Source organism: Pseudopipra pipra, chromosome 1, assembly GCF_036250125.1.
Source record: "Pseudopipra pipra isolate bDixPip1 chromosome 1, bDixPip1.hap1, whole genome shotgun sequence".
NCBI classification, from domain to species: Eukaryota; Metazoa; Chordata; class Aves; order Passeriformes; family Pipridae; genus Pseudopipra; species Pseudopipra pipra.
In genome coordinates this window covers 2,164,985-2,190,555 of record NC_087549.1, presented here as the reverse complement: position 1 = coordinate 2,190,555, position 25,571 = coordinate 2,164,985, and the positions used below count along the sequence as shown (strand labels likewise).

Below are 25,571 nucleotides of genomic sequence, written 5' to 3'. Positions count from 1 at the left end.
CCACAAGGGACTTCACAGTCTCTTTCAAAACATCTTCCAACCCTACAATTTTTGGGTCCTAAGAGCAGTGCATTAGCACTGTGGAGGTGGGAATTAAGTCAAAGCAGGGCTCTGATATTTAGTTGAGCACAGAATTTAACACTCCACAGCAATTTTTTTCTCTTCTCACTCAGTGGTAAAAAAACAAACCCTGACATCCATCTCTGGGCCATGGTCATGAGAGCATTTTGGGGACAACTGCAGGTGTTGAAGGCATTGCAAAACTGATCCTGGTGTTACAGACTCCCAGGGCAAAGCTGGTGGAAGGGACAGCGTGTGAAATGTGTGACATGTCCTCAGGCTGAAACTGTCAAGTTTATCTTCAGGATAAACCAAGGTGTCCAACCCCAGGTTAAGAGAGGAGCCTCCAGCAGGGAGGCAAAGCAAGATTTCGCCCAGTTTTGTCCTGTCTTTTCGTTGTACATGGGCTGAAGCTGTTCTGTAACAAGCCAAACACAGCTGAGCAGCAGGGTGGAGGTCTGGCCATCAAAGGACTGGCCACGTCTCCAAGAGATGCAGAGAGATCAGAGCCAGTCCTGAGCGTGGGGAGGTTGCAGATGATGTTTAATATTTACCCTTCACCCAGCCAGACTGGTCCACCAAGTGGTAAGTTAGGAAGGGAGAGAGAGAGGTTCAAATTAAAAATTGAATATATCTGCAGGATGTGGAGTGTGTGTCTCGTTCTCTGTGTGGTGATTCCCAGCAGCAATTCACTCAGCCTTTATTGCTCAGGACACTTCTGGAGTGCTGTGAACTCTCCATCTGTGATGAGGGGAGGAAGACACAAGGGGGCTTTTACTTTTTATTATCTGAACAGCATTTGAAAGGGCATTTTGGAGTTGTTTGGAGAGCTGCTGGGGCAGGGGAGAGGCTGCATTTCTCGTCTCAAATGAAAGTCTGAGAGGTAATGGAGGTCTAAAGGACTTGCCACTGATCACCTCCTTGTATTAGGCTGAATGCCTGAATAGTAACTCTCCTTTTAGCTGCTACTCCAGGGACTAACTCTGGACCTCTAAAGCTTGACAAACAGCCTGCTAGAGCTGGAACTGAGTAATTGAGGTTGTGGGAACTCACATCCTTCCCCACAAGAGAGCCCATGAAAAGTTTTCTGAGAGGATTTCCAGGACACAGCAAATTTCCAGAGGTCCTTGTGTGTCATTGCAGCAGGACTTGTGTCACCCACAGGCATCTCAGCCTTTTCTGTGTTAATCTCTGAATTAACACTGGTGGGCCAGCCCTGATTCCCAGCTCTAATCTCAGTTATGCAAACATGTTGGAGCTGCTGAATTTGACACACAATTCGAGGTGAGACCTGTTGCTGACAGAGCTGTTTGGTGTGAAAAAGGTCTCAGTGGAAGTCAGCTCTTCACAGGACCAAGACAAAAGCCACCCACCTCACAGTCTGTGCCGTGGCAGAGTCACAAAAGGATCAGATGTTTTGCAAAGAGGTGTTTTGTGTTGAGCACAAGAGCTGCTGTCAGTCAGGGAAACACTGCTTAGCAATCATAGTCTGGAGCTGCTGAGTGTTGTTAAAATATCCACTTAGTCCCATCCAGGGGTAATTTTATTTATAAGATGAATGAAGAAATCCCTTGGAAAATACTCTTAGTGAAATGCAAATATTTCTTGTAGGCTAAAAGCATCTCCACTGTCCTAATGTGTTGCTGGGATTTGCTGTCGGTGCCCCTTCTCAGATATCCCTTCACCCTTTCCTTTCTCTTGGTGTTATCCAGCACCTCTGGCAGCCTTGGAAACGCTTGGATTAAGCACTGTGGGATGGAGGTCGGGCAGTCAGAAGGGATAAGGACCAGGGGGAAGTCACCTTCCCAAATCCTGGTGCTCAGAGGGGAACAGGAGCTGCCAGGGACCCCACAGGAATGAGAGCCCTCCTTGCACAGAGTCCTCAGCACTAATTCCAGTGCAGGATGTCACCTCCTTTCTTCATCTAAACCATCAGTTGGAAAAGACCCTGAAAAAAACCCCATCTCAAAATTAGGATGAAGCATTGGAGGAAAAAGTCTGGGATTTAGGAGCCCTCTTGTATTTAGGGAGAACTCCAGTTATTGCAGCCCTCCAGAGCTTCATTTTTATTCCCTTTCTCCTCTGCTGATTATTCATTTTATTATTACAGCGGCTCAGACAGTTTGTGACAGAGCAAGTTGCTATCAGGAAGAAATCAGAACTGATTAAATTAACACATTACAGGTTTAATTTAGACATAAACAAGACGCAGAGCTTGGTGAAAACCAGAATGTCCTGCTTTCAGCTCTCAATTTGAAATACTTTTTTCTTTTTTGGTGCCTTTTCACAAATTTTCTCTGTTTTAGGGTGAAAAAAAATAACTTTGCAAATCAGAATTAATGCAAAAAAACCATATGAGTCTGATCAACAAAATTGAAATGTTTCCAGCAAGGCTTTTTTTCCCTGGGAGCATCAGTTTGCTTCTGATGCAGAATGAAACCATCTTGCTGAGAGCAGGGGCATGTCACTGAATTACTGCAGGGTGAGCTGGGTTAAGAGCTTGGAGAAAGTCTTCTCTCCATTGTGGTTTCCTGCTCTTCTCCTGTGGTAAATCCATGGTGCTTTCCTGCTGAAACAGGATTACTTTGTCACACATTTTCTCCAGGGTTCTGCCTTGTCAGAGCGTGCAAACTTTCCATGGGGTTGCTGACACAGTGTAAATTCACATCCTCCCTCGCCCTGAAGTACCAAGTTTATGTGGCCATGCCCTGAATTGCTGCATCCCCCACAAAAATGGGAATTTCAGCCCCCGTGCTGCTGTAACTGTGGCTGTTGCAGAGTCACAGACTTGTTGAGGTGGGTTCTCTGGAGTCTTTTGGGCCAACCAGCTGCTCAGGAAGGGTCACCTGGAATTGGCTGCCCCAGGAACCTGCCCAGATGGCTTTTGAATGTCTCCAAGGATGGAGACTTCACGATTCCTCTGCTCATGCTTTGGCAGTGCTCTGTCACCCTTACAGTGAAAAAGTGTTTCTTTCCTGACTTTACAGTCAAACCTTAAAAACAAAGGACCAAGGAATGACTTGGGTTGGAAGGGACTATAAAGATATCCAGGTCTACCCCCCTGCCATGGGCAGGGACACCTTCCACTAGCCCAGGTTGCTCCAAACCCCATCCAGCCTGGCTTTGGACACTTCCAGGGATGGGGCAGCCACAGCTTCTCTGGGTATCCTGTGCCAGGGCCTCACCACCCTCCCAGCGAAGAATTTCTTCCTGATATCCAGTCTAAATCTAATCTCCTTCAGTTTGAAGCCATTCCCTCTTGTCCTAATCCCTGTTGGCTGCCCAGACACTCTGTGATGCTCAGCTTTAGGGATGAGATTTCTCCTGCTGTTCTTTCACACCAAGTTTGTCATTATGGGGATGCTGAGGTACAGTGAGACCTGTGTGTGATTGAAAGTCTCTGTGGGGACACCAGGAGCATGTTCGTACTGGTTTCCTCAGAGATGGGATTTATTCTGCACCCCAGTTAGTGATGAGGGCTTTAAACTAAAGTTGTTGGAAGAGGGGAACCTCAATCCATCCCACTCCTGCCAGTGCCAGCAGTACTTGCCCAGAGCATGGAGGGGCATTGTAGGTCATCAGGAGAACCCCTGTTGAGCAGCACAAAGGAGTTCCAGTAATTGGCTTAATCAGGGGCCCATCTTGAATTCCTCTTCATGGCTGCCCAGAGAATCTGAGGCTGCCCCATCCCTGGAAGTGTCCAAGGCCAGGTTGGATGGGGCTTGGAGCAACCTGGCATAGTGTGGAAGGTGTCCCTGGCCATGGCAGGGGGGTGGAACGAGATGATCTTTAAGGTTCCTTCCAACCCAAAGCATTCCATGATTCTATGATCTCCCCAGTGATGTCTCCACATGTGACAGGTTCATTTGGATGAGGAAGTTCTGGTGCAGATGGTCAATGAAGTTCAGGATGTGATTCACCTCATTAGGTAAAGGTGCCTCACAGAATCATCCTGGACTCCTTTGTTTGGATCTCTGCTGACTAGAAATGTCACCAAGGGTGCCTGGCTCTGTGCTAGGCTGTTTAGGAGCCTGAATTCCACACATGGTCACTGAAGAAAGAGGAAGTCCTCATCAGGTTATGTGGTTATTTCGAGAGGAAGCACCACACCCCTCCCATTGAACTCATTCCATAGTGGAATTCCACAGGAGATTTCACTTCAGGAGTGCTGCGAATTCCCACCTTGCTGCTGTGTTGTAGGATTTCCCCAGGGAAGCTCAAAGGGAGAATCCAGAGGAAGAAATGTCCTGCACTCCTGGACCTGAGCTCCCAGCAGAAATAGTGGTTAGCAAAGGAGCAAGGGACAGTTCCCACTCTTTCTACTCCTTCGCCTGAGTGAGCAGGACAAGAGTATCATCTTGCCAGCAAACTGATGCAGCTGCTCCCAGGACCTGACCTGAAACAGAGCACCATCCTTAATTTTTCATGCATTCCCCTGTCAAATGCCATCTGCAGGCAGGTCCTCGGGGATATGAGCCTTTGTGCAAGTTCGGGAGAAATGGGAAGCAAAACTTGCTCTTTGCAAAGTCTGAGGGTTTTTTTGGGTTTGTTTTTTTTTTTTTTTTTTTTGCCATGGGGGATCACCTCCCAGGATGAACTCTGCCAGCAAAGGGAAGAAGCAAACATGTGCCTGTCAGGGTTGTTTGCCCCCGGGGTAATTTCCTTTTCTCTCTTCATTTTCCAGCTGCTGGCTGTCGTTGGAGGGAGGGCTCCTCTATGCCTTCGTGGGACCGGCGGCTGCTGTCGTTTTGGTATTTAAGCTTGGCTGAAAGCTTTTTTTTATTTTCCTCTTTGTCTTATGCCACTCTCCTTGTTCTTTCAACCCAAGAATGCCCCCTCTTTATTTCCACTCGCAGGAATAAGGAGCAAAGTGTTAGAAGCCAACAGTTTGGGATGGGTTTGATTCTGGGATATAATGTGCCTCAAGCTCTCAACCTTCCACCTCTGTCCTCACTGGTGTCCCCTAACACCTGATTAATGCTTTTCCTTGGTTTTGCCCTGTCTGGATGGAAGTGCAGGATGATGGTGGAAAACTCTGACATGAACTCCTTCAGAAACTGCTGTCCCTGGTTGCTCCCAGACCAGGCTGTGCCCTCCCAGCCAGCATTTATTCCTGGTCTGTCCCAGCTGGCCAGTATGTGGGAGCAGCTTCCTTTGCAGGTGAATTGGAGATGTTCAAATCAGTGCTGGGGGGGTTCTTAGTGATCCTAAAAGTGCCATGTTTGCTTTTATTTCAGAAGGAATGGCAAGCTTAAAGTAAACATTCCTAAATTCTGTCCCACCAGCTCCTGCATGGTGGGAGTGTGTCCTACTGTCCCTTCACCCTTGGCTCCAACACAGCACCAACACCAGCCTTGGCCAGTTATTTGAGTTTAAGGTGCCACTCAAGAACTGACATTCCTTTCCTCAAGCTTCCCTGCTGTTGAAGCCTCTCTGACCATGAGAAATCTTGACTGTCAGGGTTGAAAGACTCTTGAGAATTGCTGGTTCTCCAGGAAATCCCTCCTGCAGCAATTTCAGATGGGTTTAAATCCCCATTTGAGCCCCCCCCACATTAAGTGACAGCCTGGTTTCTCTCCAGCCCGATGTTTTATGCAGTGGAGGAGCTGTGTGTCCTCTGAGGCTCATGTGTCCCACAGGAATGGGGTTGTTGACACTCATAGTTCCTTTTTTTGGGTCAGGCTTTTGTTTCCTGCAGTGCCTGGGGGGGTTAAATGCCCTGAAGCAGGAGCTTACAGGAGAATAACTCCACAAAAGCTCCTGCTGCCTCTGTTCTCACTGCTGTCATTGCACATCAAACCACCTTGGTGCCATCCTTTGATCAGCATGACAAAGAGGTGAGCCAGTAGCTGCCCCTCCTCTGTAATAAATCAAAACTAGTTTCAGTTAAGGTCTTTCTTTAGTGTAGGATTGTGGCACAGTGATTAGGAGGGAGGAAGCTTTGGTAGTGCCCAGAGAAGAGGGAGTCACTCAGCTGCCTCAAGGCATCTTGCTTTTGTTGTGCCAACAACAAGGGAAGTAATCCTTCATTTTTCCTTTGCATTTTTAAAGTGTGATTAAAACCCAGGAGCCTCCTTTCCTTTGGCACCTCAGTTTTCAATCACCATAAAGCAGGAAATGGAGATGTCCTTAAAGAAGGGTCAACACATGCAAAGGGTGGCTCATGCAGCTGATATTAGGAAGTGGTGAATCATCTCTGGGGGTGTCTGTCCCTGAGCAGCACCATGACAGAGCCTACACACCCAGTTTAGACCTCCTGGCTCACTGCTGGCTCAAGTGATGAAAGAACACTGCCCAAGTGGGGTAGATACCCAGGAGCCAGGGGGAGGAGAAAGAGAAAAAGAAGCATTTAAAGCCTTTTTATAAATGGGAACCTTCAAAGAGATGAGCTCAACTGGCCACTCAGATTCACACTGTGACCTTTGGCAGGGCCAGAAGTGGAACACACAGTCCACGAGGCTGGACAGCTATGTGTGTGTTCTCCTTGTGCCTTGAGTTCAGGTTGGCCATGCCAGTGACAGAAGGACATCCCAGAAGGACCAGGGACAGGATGACCAGGGCAGCGAGTACACCTGGCTCAACAGAAGGGCAGTCAGACTCCTGCAGGGCTGTACAGGGGATGGGCAGCTCCGCTGCTCTCAGGACAGGTTTGCTCCAGAGAAAATACAGCTGCTCGTGTGACGCCTTGCACAGATCAGGGTGGGATTTGACTCTGAGCCTGAGCTTTTTCTCACTCAAAATTCAGTATATAGATGCCCAAGTGAGTTTGCACAGAGCTGACTTGGCTTGATGAGACAGCTGGGACAGCCTCAGCCCTGGCCAGGCTACTTTTGTTCTCACTCCTCCCAAGCCATTCAAGCATCTCTGCACTCAGTTCTCCCACCAGCAGGATTTCTCTATTACCTGTGGTAATACACAGCAACCTTCTTCCTCCACACCTTCCCTTATTATTCTCCACACTTGAAAAAGGCTTTTGGTTTGGAGAATACCTTTACTTCAAATTAATACTCTTAAGATGGTTGGCCTGCAGCTTCAGCAGCGTTCACAACTTGCAGTCAATCCACTGGCACTGAATGGCTTCAGAGTTCTGACCTTTATTCTTAAAAATCCCAACAACCCGACAGGCAGAGCTGTTGGAAGCAGTTTTGCTCACCCAGCCTGGGGATCATTTGGGGCAGGTTGAAGGCAGGGAGAGGCTCATGGTGACAGGACAGAGTCAGCAGTGGCCAGGTCGTGGTTGTCTCAAGGAATCTCAGACTTGAGTCTTTGCTTCTGGATATTATCTTAGAGATAAAGAAGTAAAGCTGCTCTGCATGTCATTAAGAGTGAAGAAGAATTAAGTGTTTAGAAGAATTATCCCTAACTTAGGAAAACTGGAGCCAGGATCAGAGCAGGGTGTTGATCACAATGATCAGTGTGCTAAATGTGTGTGGCTAAAACAGCAATGTGGCTAAAAATAGCTTTTAATTATTAAAACCATCGCAGAGCTGCTCTTTGTCACCTCTCCTGCTCCAGAAGGATGAGGATACACATCTTTCCTAGGGGAGAGATCCAGCCACACTTCAACCCCATCTTTTCCCCCTTAAGGAAAAGTCTCTCTTGCACTCCCCAGCCTCCAGCACAGCGAAGAAGGATCAGTGAATTCCAAGTGCTCCCTCTGTCTCCAAGCACATAACTGGGGTTTGATTTCCTGCTGATCCTTGGCTGCACTGCTGTGTCTGACTTGCCAGTGCTGTTGCTCTAAATCAATACCGTGGTGAGCTCTAGAAATGGGCTCACAGCTGTGGGAAGCAGTGCCCTGACCCAGCAGCTGATGCAAACGAAAATAACTGCTATTTCTGAGCTTTTCCATTGATTCCCAGCTGTGGGCTCCACAGCAGCGAGCTGGGTCGTGCCCTGCTCAAACCAACAATCCAAATGCAGGAATTTTGCTCATTCTTCTGAGGCTGCTTTAGGCATTTAGGCAGAGCAGACATCTCCCTGCCTTTGGGGCCAGGTGCTGCACGAGGTGTCCCTCAGCACCACCTCTGTTAAACTCACCTCGGTGCACATGTGATGTTACACATCCCTGAATTTGGCCTGAAAACATTTCCCTGCAAGCCCCACTTGCAAAACAGCATCAACCACGTCGTTCTACAGCACCAGATGTTTCCCTGACAGCAAAACCAGGAGAGTGTCATTTTTTTCCACCATTTCTTTGCCTCCACGAGGGGGGTGGTGCTCATGTGTCACTAATGTTTGGATGAGGTTTGTGGAGCAGATGCAGCTGGCAGCAGTGGATGCATTTGGAAGGGCACAGTGAGGAGTTTGGGATCACTTTGCAGGACTTCAGCTCTGTGTTTCACTGTGAATATTTATGCCTGGTTGATACAGACATCCACACTCTCACCCTAAAAAAAACGGACCAAAGGACTGCATGGAGTTGTCCTGCCCACTGATTTTTTGGGAAATGACTGGATGGCTGACCTGTGTGCTGGGCCATCTGCAATTCTTCTTACTCAGACTTGTAAATCTGAGCAGTTTACAAATTTGTCCTGGTTCCTGGAGATGTGGTTCACGGTTGGACTCCGTGATCTTGGAGACTTTTTCCAACCTTAATGATTCTGTGATTCCAAGACCTCTCTTATCTGTTGCCAGCTGCATTCTGCTCTCCTGAACTCCCTGCTGCATGGCCAGGGGAGGTGGGACAGGGTGGAGATGGGACAGAGGGGGTGGTGGCCTGCAGAAGTGTGACCTGATTTGGGGAAAAACGGGAATAACTTTGTTTGCCAGATGTTGGGGGGTTTTTGCCTTCTGTGCTACCAAGTTTGAGCTGAGCCACTTGAGAACAAAACTGTGTGTTGTTTCTCTTTTGACAGGTGAACATGGTTATTGGCATTCTGGTTTTTAACAAACTTGTATCCAAAGATGGAATAACAGATAAGAAACTGAAGGAACGGGCAGGGTATGCCTTATCAATACATCTAAGTAAAGAGTGACAATCAAAACCAAAAACACCCAAGGTTGTGATCAATAACCAGGCCAGGAGTGCAAAAAACAAAAGAGATCAGAGATGGAAACAAAAAGCAAAAACAGATTTAAACAAAATGAAAGGAAAAAAACCACACTTGATTTAATCTCTTTGCTGTGTCGTTCAGTGCAGCAGGGACAAAAAAATCCAAGGAGCAGCACTGGGTTGCTGTGGAGGAAGGACAAAAGTTCATCTCTTTGTTGAAATGGCTTCAGCCCAGGCTGATATATCCTCCCAAAAATTAAGGAGAGCAAAGTGACTCTTGTCACTGACTCCTGGGAACAGCAGCTGGATCAGAGAGGGACTCACCACTGCTGAGTGGGGCACGTGGCACGGGCTCTGTGATAGAGAACTCATGTCCAGTGGCTGGCAGGTGGCTGAGGGACAGCAAAGGGATGTGATACTTTTAAGGGAAGGCTCCTGAACAGGTCAGGAGATGGGTGCACATGTAAAGAGGAGGTAAGTTAGGAACCTCTTCTGCAGGAAAAAAATCTGCTGCCACCTGAGGTCCTTTATCTTCTCCACGGCCTCCACACCAAAGCCTGGGGCTTGTGTTACCTGGGTCTCTTTGTAGTATAAATCCAAGAGCTGCCTCCAGAGTCCTCATCCCCCTGGTGCCGCTGGGGGTTGGCTGGGGCAGGGCTCTCTCATGGGTTCCTTCCAAACTCTGTTGACAGTGGATATTTTGCCACTGTCAGCATTCCCGGCAGGATGGGAATGTTGGTTCCCCTTTCATCTTCTTTTCTAGAAATGAGTTTTTGGTCTGCTCAGACTTTACCCCTGAGCTGTGCTGCAGGCCAGGGACAGAAATGGCACAGTGACACTCTGAGTCACATCAAATGCTCAGGTCAGCCTGGCTGATGTGTGTTATTTGCCACTGCCTGGCTTGGCTTCTTGTTGCAGAGAAACTGTGTCCTTACCTGCAGACAGGAAAGGCAGGGATGTGTGATCTTCATGTATCCATTGGATTTATCACTGTGTTCTTTATCACTTGTATTCTTGAAGGAAGAAGTTGTTTCCAAAGAGATGAGGAGAGCAAGGGGTGTTGTGCTGTCTCTTTACCACAGCTGCAGCCGGAATGTAAAACCTTTGGAGGCTGGAGGAGAAGATAAAGGATATATCCTGCCTACTAAAGTGGAGGGAGAATGGTCTCCATCAAGGCTCAGAGGGTGGCAGCAGATAACACAGATGAGGCTCAATATTCCTATCACAGAACTATTGAGTAGTTGTGGTAGAAGTGGTTTTTGAGTGGTGGCAGCAAAACTGAGGGTAGAAGCAAACTCTCATCAGCCCCTGAAATCTTGTGTTCAGTTTTGGGCCCCTCGCTGCAGGAAAGACCTCAAGGTGATGGGGCATGTCCAGAGAAGGGCAATGGAGCAGCTGAGGGGTCTGGAGCACAAGTCCTGTGAGGAGCAGATGAGGGAGCTGGGGGTGTTTAGTCTGAAAAAGAGGAGGCTCGAGGGGGACCTTATCACTCTACAACTCCCTGAAAAAAGATTGTGGTGAGGTGGGGGTCAACCTCTTGTCCCAGGTAACAAGTGGCAGGACAAGGGGAAACGGCCCCAAGTTGTGCCAGAGGATATTCAGGTTGGATATTAGGAAAAATTTCTTCACTGAGAGGGTTGTGAATCATTGGAAAAGGCTGTCCAGAGAAGTGGTGGAGTCACCATCCCTTGGAGTGCTCAGAAAACAAGTGGATGTGGCACTTGGAACTTTGGTTTAGTGGGAATGGTGGTGGTTGGTTGAAGGTTGGACTTGATGATCTTGGAGGTCTTTACCAGCTTTTATGATTTCTATCAGGAACACAGGAACCTGTCAAGGTCCTGATTTCTATGAGAAACACAGAAATCTTCCACGGTCATGATAATAAAAGGAGACTTAACATGTTTGGATGATCAGAGGTATCAGTTGCCACTGGGTTGAAAAGCATGTGAAGAAGTGACCTTGGTGCTTTGCTTTAAGCAGCTGCAAGAAGCAAGTGCTTTATTGTGGGTGATGCCTCCTTCACAAGGAGAGAACTCAAGAAAATACCCAGACTGCAGGCAGAGTCTGCAGCAAGGTAATTGCACTTGAAAGTCAGCCCTGCAATAAATGCTTTATTGGATTAGCAAAGCAGAGAGTTGCTGTCGCTCAGCCCCTCCCTCCCTAATCCAGACTGCTCAGAAAACGACCTTATTTAATACACAGCAGCTGGTTATTGATCACAGAGTTGTTCTTTAAAAACAAAAGCTGCAAAGCAACAACAACAACAACAAAAAAGTCATTTTTTTCTGATGTTCTTTGTTTTTTCTTTCTTTTCTCTTTTTTCCCCCCTCTTTCGTGTCCGTGTGTGTGTGTGCAGCACTTTTTAGCCTTCTCTGTGCTCAATGGTTTTGTTCTCCTTTCCCAAGTGCACCTGCTGAGAGTGTGGGAGCACTTTTGAGAGCCCTGGTGCCCCTTTTCCCTTAGTTAACTTTGTAGAAGTTATTCTGCTTCTGGCCTGGGCTTGGGAACCGTGTTGGAAGGTAGATCTGAAGAGAATCAGAACGAGCAATGGCCTTGGAGATGTTTGGATCTGAGGAGATGGTACAAAGAAACGTTGTGTTTCCTTTAGCAGAGGCAAGAAGTATGGTTCAGTGTTGCAAAAACGATAAAAAAGGGGAAAAAAACCCAGAACAGGGGAAAATAAAGAGCGGTTGGATACTAAGAAGAGCCCAGCACACGCTCCACAGATTGGTTGGCACTCAAATACCTCAGAACTAACAGTTCTCATGAAATAATACCTGAGACACGATAGGTTTTGCCCTGTACTTTGCAGAGGAAATTGCTGTGATTAGGGTTGTCACATCTGTCAGAAAACCTTGACTTCCTAATGGCAGCGGCTTCGTAGATGAATCACAAAGCCAGGCTGGGGAGAGTTGGGTGGGATTGCCTGGAGAGCTGGAGGAAGACACACAGCTGCCCCCCCACCTGTCCAGGAACAGGAGAAAACCATCCAGGCACCTCCCAGCAGAAGGGTCTCCGTTGGTGGCCAAGTGTTTGAGCTCTGCTGATGGGAGTGCTACTAAAAATGGATGTCTTAATGTCAGGAGCCTTTAAAATGAGTTTGAAATTTATTCAGGCAGCGTTCATTCCAGAAGCATTTGTGTGCTAACGCAGCCAGGGAGGAAGAATGAGACTATAGGGTATATTCACCAGGGCTAATTTTAGCCTGCTGAGTTTAATCTCTCTAGGCTTCCTCTGTAACTGCTGGAGAGAGACGAGAGCCTGGTTTAGTTGTTCCAACTTGCCCCTTGGAGGACCTTTATTTCTTTTATCTTCCTGTTGATTATAGAAACGACTCAAGAAAGTTTGCCCCCATCCTTTGTGTGAAATATTCCCTGTACGACTGTCCTGGTGGGGTGTAACAGAGCTGGGCTGTCAGTGCATAGAGAAGAAAGTAATTGGAGAGATAATAACTCCATTAAAACAGGAAGGGATTTGGATTGCCCTTCATCTGGGAATGGTTCGTGTTGGAAGCAGCACTCCTGCTCTTTGGGCTGTGTGTGATGTAAAGCACGGCTCAATCAAAGGGAGAAAAGCCCAGGCTCCAGTGAACACACCAGATGAGTCTGGGAGCTGGTTGTGGATATTTAGGAAGCAGCAAAAGCTGAATTAAATGGATGCCTCGTTCCCTGTGATTATTTCATTAGCTGCCCTTTCATACGTGCAGGCGCCAATACAAACCTGCTACGGAAATTCAATATATTAACAACCTCCTGCCCCCAACCAGAACAAATTAGAATGTAAATGTATCCACATCTGTGCCTACTGCTTACAACTTTCTGCATAAGTACACCCAACAGCAGCTACGGTTGTGTGTTACAGTTGGTCTTTTGGCCAGTTCTTTGTGGTTCAGTGTCATTCATGTTTTTTCTGGTACAGTTTTCCATCAAATTCCTCAAATCAATCTACTTTTACTTTTTGCTGCCTATCTCTGCCTCTCTCTGTCTCTCTGCTTATCTGTTCTTTGTGGCTTATAGATTTGGGGATAAGCTGTATTTTTTTTTTTTTTTAAGGGTCGTGCACTTAATGCCTCTCAAGACCCACTTTACCTTTGGTTCAGCCACTGGATTTACAGCATCCTTCCTGGAAGATATTTATCTCTGGACACAGGAGCTAATTTCCTCTGTGTCTGAAGGCTGAAAATTTCTGTGGGATACCTTAGTCATTATTTTGGAAGGGAGCAATGGCTTATGTCACTAATTAATTAAAAGACCAATCAATAGCCACTTGATAGTGGGCCACTGGGCCCACTGACGATGCCGTGTTGGTGTTCATGGGGATGTTTTTTTTGCCCTGAGACTGAACACAGAGCCATAAAAGTTAAGAAGTGATCTGTCAAGTGGCCTGATCTCTCTCCTGGGCAGGGCAGGGCTGTCAAACCCCTCGTGGTTGGTGCAAACGTGACCCCTCACCAGCTGCACCACCCTCAGCCAAGGGTGACGCACCCACCGTCCTCTGGCAGTGATTTCGTACCTTCCCTGATGTCAGGCACTGCAGGGAGGTCTGGGGGATGGTTTGCAGGCTCCTTCCCATTTTTTAAAGCCAGATCTGATGTGGATGCCCACCTGTGCAGATCAGAGAGTGCACACACTTAGTAAATTCCGGGAAGAATCAGGGCCGGTGCCAAGCTCATGTGGCTTCCAGGCTCCTGGAGAAGAGCTGGCTTGTCAGCTGGGTGGGTTCACACAGATCAGCCCCCAAAAATCATGAGTTTACTCCCCTTAGCAGATCCCTGCAGCCCCTTATCCCAGCAGCCCACAATGCCCTGATTGATCCCACGCAGAAAAAATGGGAGCAACAGGAGTGGAGTAGTCTCAGGATTCATCCCAAACGTGTTTTCATCTGCAAAACAAGATATGAGAGAAGAAATGTCTCAGAAGTATTCAGCCAGTCCAGTTCCTTCCAGGGCAGGTTGGTGGTCTTACAAAGCACCCAAGTTCATGCTTAACTCCCAGGACATAAAGAGTCCCCTTTGCATTGTCCTTCCTCACAGATGGAGCAGCCAGAGAGTGGCATCTCTCCTGGTACCATGGGGAGATCCCAACCAGAGAAAATACGTGATTTATCCCTTGCATTGCTGTAGGAAAAAAGATAAGCAGGCACAGTCCCCACAGCCCTACTTCTTGCCTTCTACTGCACAACCCTGCCACCTTTTTTGTTTTGGAGCAAAAAGGCCAGGAGGGAAAAGAGCAATTTCTCAAAAAAAAAAAAAAAAATTAAAAAAAAATTAAAACCCAAACGAAAAGAAGGAGGTGGAGACTGGGAGAGCAGTACTGGTTTCTCTTCCCTGGGTGCCAGAGAGAGACACCCTGAAACTGGGCAAACATAAACCAACACAGTTCCACCCTCTCCAGCGGCACCAACAGTCTCTGAATTGCACATTTCCCCCCCATTTCCCGCATCTGGATTGGTACAGATGAGAGACTTTTATTCCTGCCTGTCTTTCATTTCTCTTCCCGAACTGGGTATGGTTGGTTGGTTCCCTATTTCTCCTTCCTTCCTTCCTCTCTTTCTTTTGGCTTCTCTATTTCCCTTTCCTTTCTACGTTTGTGCTCATGAGCGAAGTGTTTTGTTTTGTTTCAGTCTTTTGGTTTTAATTGCAGTCAGATGGCAGTGCCCCTTTACGGGATGACGCTCAAATGTTCCAAGTGTGGAGTAGTTTCTTCTGCTGAAGTTTCGGCCACAGCCACCAGTAACGCCATGTTAGTTCCTCTAATTTCAACTCCTTTTCTTTCTTTCTTTCCACTTTCTTTTTTTTTTTTCCTTCTTTTAATTGATTTTTTTTTTCTTTTAGTTTGTTTTATTTCCCTCTTCCATTTCCCTGCACTCACCAGCCCTTGTTTGTTTTCTCTCTCCCCGTGTCCCTGCCCACCCTCCCCACATTCCCCAACTCTCCCTGACCTCATTCTGTGGGCCATGAGTAGTGTAGGGCTCCTCCTGCAACATCCCTGGAGCTGATGGGCTGGATCCTGGAAAGCCCTTTATGACATGCTTAGATTTGAGCATGTGAGCAGCCCATGGAAGACAAAGGGACTCTGCATTTATTGCAAGCCGTGCATATGTTTAATTCTTCCACTGAATTTAGTTGCAGACTTAAAGATGTGATTCCCAGTAATTTTAGGGCTAGACAGGGACCTCAAAATCCAGCTCTGTCAACCGCTTAAGCATCTTCATGAGTGTTTTACTCCAGAGGCTGCAGAGCATTGAGAATGGTTTAAGTTGGTGAATCACTTCTAAATATTGGGGTTTTTTGCTCTTATGAAATGCTCAAGTTAAGTTTGATACCTCACAGGGCTGCAGGTCTGATTTGATAAGTGTTGACTACCTCTTTTGGACCCCTAAAAGCAGTTGGAATTAATTCTCAAACTCTTAAAGCGTTTCATAGCTCTGAGTTACAAAAGTCAAAAGCTGTTAAATCTCTTCTTAGATGCCCCTGGAGTTAGTTTAAAAAGAAAAAAAAAAAAAAAAAGTAAAAGAATGCCAGAGCTTTGTTCTGCTGGAGAAATTGTTGCTATTTATATAGTTGGCTTTTTTCCCTAGGGTTAAGGTTGAAGGGAGAGTGATGAGGGAAGGTTTGTCTTTCTTCCTTCCCTTTTGGAAATTGCATTATCTGCATCATATCCAAGTGATGCTGTTGCTTTGATTTCGGTGTCTAGAATAATGTATGTAAAATGTGTGAAAGAAACAGTCTTAGATCACTTGCAGTTTGGGAACTCCTACTTTTAATTAATCTAAGCAAAAAGAGGCAGCTGAGTGTCAAATCTCAAAATGCAGAAAAATAAAAGAAAATCAAAGCACAAGAGCAACCTGGTCCAGTGGGAGGTGTCCTGCCCACGGCAGGGGATTGGGATGAGATGATCCTTAAGGCCTCTTCCAACCCACACCATTCTATGACTGTGGTTTTCTCTGTGAAATGAAAAACTAAACAAAATCTCATTTATTTTTCGTTGCTAAAGTCATTTACTCACCTTTTGCAACAGTGCTCAGCTGAGATGGGGAGATGGAATTGGTCCAGGCACGTGTACCATGAGTCTGGAATTAGCAGGTCACTGAATTTTGAATTCCTGAGACTGCAGAGGAGCTAAAACAGCAGATTTACTATTAATGAATTAGACTGTTAAATAGGAGAGGCTTTCTGTTCATAGTAAATTCATTTTAAAAGTTAAACAGTCTCAAATCCTTCTCCTGCACTGTCTGACATCAGTCTGTGATAAATCACATATTCTGATTCATCTCCAAATCAGACAAAAAAAAAAGGGATATGAAAGCCAGATCTCCTGTTCATCCTGCTTTTCTAATTTAAGTGGATGATAGAAATTGGGGGGCTCTTGGGAGAGGACATGTCTTTTGTTTCCCAGCAAGTAAATACCTCAGATGACAGATTTCACCACTAGTTTTGTGATCTGTCCTCAAGTGTCCCATGCTCTTGTCCTTGCAAAGGGACCACTGAGCAATCCATGGATTAGTTCCCTCAGCCTCATCTCCCTTTGTCATCCACTTCATTCTGCAGCTGAACTGTTGCTGTTTTTCCTCCCCCAAATCTATTGTTTGTCAAAAAGGCAAAGCCCTGATGATGCTTCGTGCTACTGCCACCATTCTGCTGCCCTTCATCCTTCCAGACCTTTGGAGAGGCTTTGTCATTCCCTTTTCGAGTCTTGTCATGTGAATCATATGCCAGGAGAATTCCTGGCTCCTCCCTGACCTGGAATGAGCCATAGTTGTTTGGTAGGGAACATATCAAGGATGTTCCTGCCTTCTTCCTGCTGGGATTGCTCATTCCCTCTTCCAGTTTACCTCCCGTAGCTTCCAGAGGCTTGTTCTGGGAGAGCATGGCATGAAAAATAGATGCTTTTGCCCATTTTTTCTTGGCTTTTGGAAATCACAGAAGTCTTGAACAACTGTTTGTGGTAATATCTGAGTCTAGGAGAGAAGGGGACAGAGAAGGGGATGTGGAACTGAGGGAAAACAGAGTAAACCACTGATGGGAGAGCAGAAGGGAAAAAAAATTTGCACTGGCAACTGTGCAGTGTCTTGACTTGGGGAATGATAAAAAGGGAATGATGAAAAGGTGACAGAAGTGAAAAAATCTGCACTGGAAATTGTGTAATTTCTTGACTTGGGGAATGAAACAGGAAAGTTTTGAATGTCTCTGACTTGTTAAGGATTAGCCAGACTTGACAGGTGTAGGTTAAAAACACCTTTCCCTTTAGGTTGTGCTGAAGGAGATGCTGGGCAGATTTTGCCATTGGAAGACCTCTGTTCCCACATTTCCTTCTGTTCATTGTTGCCTGTAGGGTTCCCCTCAGTCTGTGAAATATTGACTTATAATTAATTTGTCTTTGCTACCTGTGAAAGATATTTTATCTGAGGTGGAAAACATATGGCAGAGTCATGGCATGTCTTGGTATTTGCTGTGAATGAGATCTACTGCAGAAAACAGGGACTGCTGATGGATGGGTGGGTGGATGGATGGATGGATGGATGGAAGTTGCTGATGTCCCGTCCCTGGAAGTGTTCAAAGCTAGGTTGGGTGGGGCTCTAAGCAATCTGGGATAGTGGAAGGTGTCCCTGCTCATAGCAGGGCTTTGGAATGAGATGATCTTTAAGGTCCCTTCCAACCCAAACCATTCCATAATTCTATGAAATGTCTGGACTCAAATTCTGACCACAGGGAAGAGACTGGCCCAAAACTAAGGCCCTGGCACAGGCAGGCATCCCACCCAGGAGTCAATGTCAGAGAGTCCTCATGACCCTTCTCATCATCATCCCTCTTAAATCATTAGAAATTCCTGTGTCAAATCTCCCGTCTAAAGGATTTACCCTTTTCCTTGGCTCAAAGTCATTTTGGGGCATCTTAGATATCAAGTTTTCCACCTGTATTGTAATTCCAGCACCAGTGTGAGTCAGCATTTCCATGCCTGGCCGGTTTTATGGAGGAGACTGTTCCTCAGGAGAGTGTTGTCCTCATGGTTCAAGGAGTTTGAAATCCCCCCTTACCTGGGGATAATACCTGAGTCCTGCAGGTCATTGCTGGGACTGTCAGAGAACACCTTCCCTAATTAGGGAATAATCAAGTGAATAATCAAGCAGTTTGTCCACAGCTGCCTCATCACCTCCCTGTCTCATTTGTCACAGATTCATCATGGAATGGTTTGGGTTGGAAAGGACCTTAAGGATCATCTCATTCCAAACCCCCTGCCGTGGGCAGGGACATCTTCCACTGGACCAGGTTGCTCAGGGCAGTTCAGAGACATTTAATTTCCTGTTCCCCTGGTTCTGTGATTTATACTGCAGCATCTGAGAGAAGAATCATCTTTTGGGGAAAATAGAAATCACATCAGGTGTGGAGAAATCCCATTCTGTGTTGCCTGGGCATGAGAAGAACATGCAGAGTGCTCCCTCTTTTCTAGTTCCAGGTTTCCTGTCTTGGTTTTGTGGGCATTGAGTTAAAGGGAGGTTCTCTGAAAGTGTCCCTAAAATTGGGACAACACTCTTGCTTTTAGGAGGAATAGTGTTTAAGTGCTTAAAAAGTGCTGAAGGCCAGGTTGGATGGAGCTCTGAGCAACCTGGTCCAGTGGAAGGTGTCCCTCCTCATAGCAGGGGGTTGGAACAAGATGATCTTGAAGGTCCCTTCCAATCTGAACCATTCCACAGTTCTGTGATTCTGTGAATCCAAGTTAGAGGACTGATAAAGCACGAGAAAATAAATAAAGTACATCCCTGCACTGTGATTTGCCTGCAGCAGAACTGCTGGCATGTGAAGAAACATCCATTATGTTGAGTCCACCGACTTTCTCCCTTTCCAGAGCTCCTTCTGGGAGCTGTTTCTGAATTATAAAGTGATTTTTTCCTTCTGCTGCTTCTTTAACTTACGTCACTGCTGCTCTGTCAGTGTTGAGTAATGAGAAGAATTGATCCCTTCCCTCTTTATAACGACCCTTCACATCTCTATTGGCATGTCCTGTATTTCCCCCTGCACTTGCCTTTTCTCAGGGTGCAGCGCTCTTCATCTTTCTTCATGTAGATCTTTGTCTCCAAAACCATTTATCTGCTCTTTCCATTGCTCTCCTCTAAGTGCCATCACTTTATTCTGCTTCCTTTGCAAAGATGACGACTCTCAAGGCTGCCAGCTTGTGCTAAAGGACAAAACCAGAGCTAGTTTTTGTCATTTTGGCCAAAGGCTTCATCTGCTTGTGGTCAGAGCTGGGTCTGCTGTGTGCTTTCATAAGGCTTAGTGGTAGAACTTGTTTCCCATGGTAGAACATCCCATGTGCTAGAGAACAGGAGCAGCTGAGGGAGCTGGGATTGTTTAGCCTGGAGGAAAGGAGGATTTGGAGGATCCTATCTGCAACTACCTGAAAAGAGGTTGTAGCCAGGTGGGGGTTGTTCTCTTCTCAGTAACAAGTGATTGAACAAGAGCAAATGGCCTCAGGTTGTGCCAGGTTTAGGTTGGATATTAGGGACAATTTCTTCACCAGAAGTGTTATCAAGCGTTGGAACAGGCTGCCCAAGGCTTCACCATCTCTGGAGGGGTTTAAAAGCCGTGTAGTTGTGGCACTTGGGGACATTTTTTAGTGGTGGCCTTGGCAGTGCTGGGTTAATGGTTGGACTCAGTGATCTCAGAGGTCTTTCCCAACCTAAATAGTTCAGGGATAAAGCTGTGGACAATCCTAGAGTGTGCCCTTGCTGTCACATGTCCTTGTAATTATATCTGGGGAGGAACAACGTGACACTACAACTGCACTGCTGAGTAACACTGGCATGGCAGGGTCACCTCACCATAAACCATTGTCCCCCTTCCAGAATGAATGATCTTCTCTGTCCCCCGTCCTGAGTGCTGTCATGGATGGCACAAAGAAGAGAATGTGCCAGCTGATTCCTTTCTCTCAAGCCATACAACTCCTGGATCTGTTGATTGTAGCTAATCCATGATGGAAAGCCATTAGGTGATCACAGCGTCATTATAGAACGTCAGCATTTCATATCACATCACGTAACTTGACGTTTCTTAAGTCCTGTGAGTTATTCTGGAAGTTTTTAAGGATGCTCCTAAAACAGGGACAGGTGGAAAGGTGGCAGAAGTGTGGGCTCTGCTGTGAATTCAGCTCACGGCAAGTAGAATTAGGGGCAATCTCACAGAAAACCCACTTACCTTCCCTTGAGTTTTCTTCTGAAATTTCAGTCTTTATAGGATTGTTTTTAATGGAGGGTTTGGTTTTGTTGTTTGGTTTTTTTTTGAGTTTAATCTTTCATAAATCTAAGCAGAGCTCTGCCAGTGAAATTAGAGTGAGTTCCATTCCTGTGACCCGTTACCACCTGCTGCCTGAGAATAAAGATTATGCATTAAGTGTCAAGCAGCATTTCCATAACATTCGTGAGGGATGAATGTTGCTGAGAAGGTGAATCACAAAGGGAGCAGAAAGGCCATACTCTTAGCTGATGTAAGTCAGCACAACTCAGGAAAATCCTGATCTACTCCAGCTGAATACGCGGGGTAATATTGTTTTCATCATCTGAGCTGGAAGGGCAGATGAGTTTTCCACCATCTGATTGGAAAAGCAGAGATTTACGTGATGATTTAAGGTTGCTCATGTTGGCAGCAGTAGTGAAGTCCATCAGGATGTCTTGACTCAGAGGGAAGTGGAATAGTTTTCCCATATGGAGGCACATGGATCAAGGGGCTGGAAGGACTCGCTGAGTGCATGTGAAGGCAGCAGGAGCTCTGAAGAGAGAGTTTTGGATCATTGCATCCATGCTCTGGATAGCAAATGGACTCAAGCAGTGCCTCCTTAAAGCAAGTTTTGAAGCCAGTGGATTCAAATCAAACCATTTGCTGAAGAGAAACATAAATTATATATAATTTACCTCTCCAACAGCATCCCTTACAACCCCAAATCCACATCTAAATCTTGGATTCAGACCCAAATCATTGCCAGTGTGAGTTTGCAGATCTTTTTCAAGAATGGAAAACCCGCCCAAGCTCAGATGATCTGCATTCCCAGGTCAGATCCATTGTCAGATGTGGTTGCCAGGTCTCTTGTTTGCACACTGGGGGTGGCAACATCCACATATGTGTGTACTAAGAGTGTTCTGGAAGATCAGAGGATTCCAGGAAGGAGAGTTGTCTGGTACAGACCTTTCCTAGCAGCTTTTGTTGATTTTGATGGTTTCTCTTTGCTGCTGGAATTGCTTCATCTCCCCAGCCACGCTCTGGGAATGTTGTGTTTGCTGATTCTTGCATGGAAGATGCATCTAGAGAGGTGCCTTATGGACCAAACTTTGTCTTTCCTTTTGACTTTTCTGCACCTACTTTTCTCCACCTGCTACTCAGCCAGATTAATAATGCCCCACCACAAATGATAGCAAAGGGAGATTTCAGTGTAATGAGGCAGATTCCAGAGGGCTGAGGGGGAAATGGAATAAGAAACTTCTGTTTGGGAGTTATTTGGTTAAGGGCTGTCTTACTGCTGTTTTTTGGTTTTTTTTGAAATAATGCTTTGAAGTGATAGTTCATATTGGACATTAAACAACACTGTTTTTCATTCTATATAAAATTACAAGATATCAGATTATGTCATGGTCTTTACCCTACATGGGGGCCTCATAACGCTTGTTCTAATTAAAAAAAAATTAATAATTCCATTTCCCTGCTCCCTTAGGTAAATTCTATTCCTTAATAATACTACTAAGGAACACATCTGAGTCTGGACAGGTTGTAGAGATATTGCATTTAGGGTATCATTCTGACTATGAAAATTGTCACTTCAATATGTGGTCACTACAGCAGAACTGATGTAACAACCCTTGCAAAACCCTTAATGAAGCCAGGGGGTTATATCCTGATGTCCATCCTTGTATCCAAGCTCCAGCTTTGTCCAGGTAAAACTCTCACTGAGCTCTGTGAGAGCAGTACCTGCATAACCAGCAAGTAAACATTAAAAACTTGCTCATAGATGGCAAGCATAGAATGGTAAGCAAGTCCCATGTAAGTACTGCAAAAACGTGTGTCCTGGTATCTGTCCTGTAATTTATTGTGTTGCCTGTATTTGTTTGTTAGTGTTTAGGTTGAGGTTTGCTTGGAACTCAACTTTTTATACAGCCTGTGCCCAAATCTGCTCTGATTTGTTGGGGAAAACCCCACAGAGAAATTCTCCTAGGTGCACCAGGATGACTGACAGCTTAAAATCTCCCCAGTAGGCTGCTAAAATTGCTTGGGATCCCTTTTGCTCAGGTTGCTGAATGCCCAAATAGTCCATGGGAGCAGAGCTGCTTTACCATCTCTAGGGCCGTTATTTATAGATAAAGTGGAGATTCGTGGGGCAGTACTTGCATCACAGAAAACTGCTTTGTCCAGTTTAGTAACTTGTGAATTAAAATGTGGCTTGAATCTCAAGTTATTTTAACCCAGGATGTCCACCCATGAATAAACTTATTTACAGGAATTGCTGAATATAGGAAAAAATTTTTTGGGGGGCAGGTCACAGCAGAAAGCAGAAATTTTTCTGTCCACAGGAAAATTGGGTCAGGACTCAGTTCTCCTGGTGTTCATGGACACAGTGTCATAGGGACCATCAGCTGTGGAGTAAAGGAGCACCAACAAAATGTATCAGTCTCCACATCAGCTCTGAGCTTGTCTGTTCTAGTCACTCCAAACTGTGACACCTGTCCCAGTGTTGGTGTCTTCCATGTGCTGTGGAAGTCCAAGTGTGTGTGACCCAAGTACCGACAGCCATCGTGACAGACCAGTCTCTGCTGCAACTGTCCCCCTTCCCTTTGGCAACCTCCAGTGACTGTATTTTGTCTCCCTTTCCTCGGGGAACGTTGTGGATTAGTGGCAGAGTGGGAAGGGTGTGAAAGGGGGAGTGAGGTATCCTCATCCTTCCTCCCCACCTCCAGTTTTCTGCATGTTTGCACCATTGGAAAGTTGTCCCTCCCGCAGAAACGCGTCACCTGTTTTGGCAGAGTGAGTGTGCAAAACATCCTCCTGCTTCCCTGGGAGAGGGGCTCAGAAAACATCCAACATCCAGCACAAGTAGATGTTTGCTGGAGGAATTTTCTGCAGCCCCGTGGGATCAGGGGACTGGATTAACATCCCCTGTGGGAGCGGGTGAGGCTAAAGCTGAGTTCTCTTTTCCTCTGCTTTGACAGGGCATCCCTTTGGAGCTCCTGCGTGGTCCTGCCTCTCCTGGCCCTCACCTGGATGTCTGCAGTCCTGGCCATCACAGACAGACGCTCAGCCCTCTTCCAGATCCTCTTTGCTGTCTTTGACTCCTTGGAGGGCTTTGTCATCGTTATGGTCCATTGCATCCTGCGGCGGGAGGTGAGACAAAGGAGTCCTTCTCTTTTATATCATCAACACATTTCCCGTAAAAATCACCTGGAAAATGTCCAGCCAGCTTGGGAACTTCTCTAACCCTGCAAACTTTTGACTTTGTGTGGATGGTCACCATAAAAATGACCGTGACAGTGTCGGTCAGAGGAAAGGAGGGATGAATCAGTGGTTGTCCTGCAGAGTAGAATTTGGTGGGCAGCCTTAGGTTGGATAACATGCCAGGCTTAGATTGGATAACATGTCAAGCTCGGCTTGTTTAACACCAAAATTTATGTTTCCAGAGTGTTTCCACCCCACCTCCAAAAATGCAACAATAAAAAAGTTATTTGTGATTTCAAGAGAGCCAAGTTGCCCTGAGATTTACAGAACGAAAGGTGTGCTGACATGAACACCCAGATATTCCAGCTGGAAAGTAAAGTCAGCAATAATCAAGCAAGGAAATTGAGGGAATTCTCTGCAGCCTCCCTGTGGAGATTTAAAATTATAAATTATACCAAGAAAGAAGAGGACGAATCTTTTATGTTTCTTTTATACTTTTCATCCTACTGAGTGCAAAGACTATTAATAACAGAGACAGGAAGGGGCTTTTTTTTTCAATATTCATTTCATCTTCTTACAGCTCCTTTAAATTAAGTAAAACAGATTAATTCCTTATGTCAGGCCAATGAAATCAATGGGATTACACCACTGGCTTGGCTGAGACTCCTTCCACTAATTACATTATGAATATGAGCCTGCATTGAACTCCCATTGCAGTCACTGGGATTGTTTTTTCCATTGATTTCAGTGAGTTTTGGACCAGATATTTATCACAGGATCATAATCAAACTTTGTAGACTCCACTATAATGGTTTATGCAATAGCATCCATTGTAAAGATACTGCAAGCTGCAAAATAGAAGGCATTTTTATTCTTGATTATATAAATCAAGCAACTTGAAGCAGTGACCCAGGACAGAAGGAAAACCTTGGAGTCGCTCTTCAGTAGTGAAATATGGGACATATAAACCATGTGAAATAAATACCTGGATGCTGCTAAGTCCACGTTCTTTTATCTACCAAAGACTGGTTGTGTTTTTTTTTCTTCAGCAGAATTTAATATGTTTGGTCTGTCTGACTCTGCCTTTTGCCAATCCCTGTGTTCCTGCAGGTCCAGGATGCCGTGAAGTGCCGAGTCGTGGATCGTCAGGAAGAGGGAAACGGAGACTCAGGGGGGTCGTTTCAGAACGGACACGCTCAGCTCATGGTAGGGAAAAGCACCACCTGGGCTGCTCTGGAGGGACCTCTGGGCATTTTTAATTCATAACTGATGAACAGAGGGCTCTGTCCATCAGAGAGTTTTCAGTCAGTGTCCTTTTTTACCTTTAAACCTGTGCTTGAGCAAACTTAGCACTTAGAACAGACTCTTTCACGCAAATCTGGTTGTGTTTTTTTTTTTTTTAAATTGTGATATCAAGGGATTTAAACTTACACACCTGCATTTGCAGACATCTTGGTGAGATCCTCTCTCTCCCAGAAAATAAAAAGCCAAAATAACACCTCCCAGGTCTTCCAGCCCTTCTCATCCCCACCACGCTGCCTTGGCCTAGCTGCACTAAGTTTAATACTGTTTTAATCACTGTGTGTTGGGTTATTATTATAAAGAAACTGTCTCAGAGGGATTGGTTTCTCTCCAAAGCACACTTTGCTTCCTTGGGAATGTAATTTAAGCTCTGTAAATCCCGGTCCTGTTGTGTAAGTCCTTTACAAACAGTGTGGATAAGGCCACAGAGGAATAAGCCGTGGAGCTTCCTCTTGAGTCTGCCTCACTGTTATGAGGTAGTTGATATAAGAAACATTTATTTTCTGAAGTTAAGGTAAAGACATCAGGAGAATCACAGGATTTGAACAAGTTCCAAAATCATCTCATTAATATTAGAACTCCATCACAACCCAGTGATGGTTTTTTTCCCCTCACTCCCATGCTAAGCAAAGCAGTTTGTGCTTGGTTACAGCAAAGTCTGGTTTCAAACAGCACAATCTTGGAGTCAGGACATCAAGAGACATTCAATTCCACCACACCTCGGTGGTGTTTGTTAAAAACAGCTACCTCATTTCTCATTTCAGTGCATAATCTCCTCGTTTTCGGACAGGTTCTCGCTCTGCC

At 45.8% G+C, this 25,571-nt stretch overlaps 1 protein-coding gene across 16 annotated transcripts in view; it reads left to right on the top strand.

The window, feature by feature from the left end:
• ADGRB1 (adhesion G protein-coupled receptor B1) overlaps positions 1-25,571 on the top strand; it is a 293,520-nt gene that overhangs the window by 242,946 nt on the left and 25,003 nt on the right. For 9 of the 16 annotated variants that reach the window (XM_064641376.1, XM_064641531.1, XM_064641301.1 and 6 more), the window contains 5 exons: positions 4,745-4,811; positions 8,919-9,004; positions 14,698-14,796; positions 23,243-23,414; positions 24,576-24,671. In XM_064641376.1, the coding sequence (XP_064497446.1) occupies positions 4,745-4,811; positions 8,919-9,004; positions 14,698-14,796; positions 23,243-23,414; positions 24,576-24,671 (520 nt within the window). The remainder of the gene's footprint in view (positions 1-4,744; positions 4,812-8,918; positions 9,005-14,697; positions 14,797-23,242; positions 23,415-24,575; positions 24,672-25,571) is intronic. The other 7 variants (XM_064641770.1, XM_064641935.1, XM_064642219.1 and 4 more) reach the window with 1 other exon arrangement.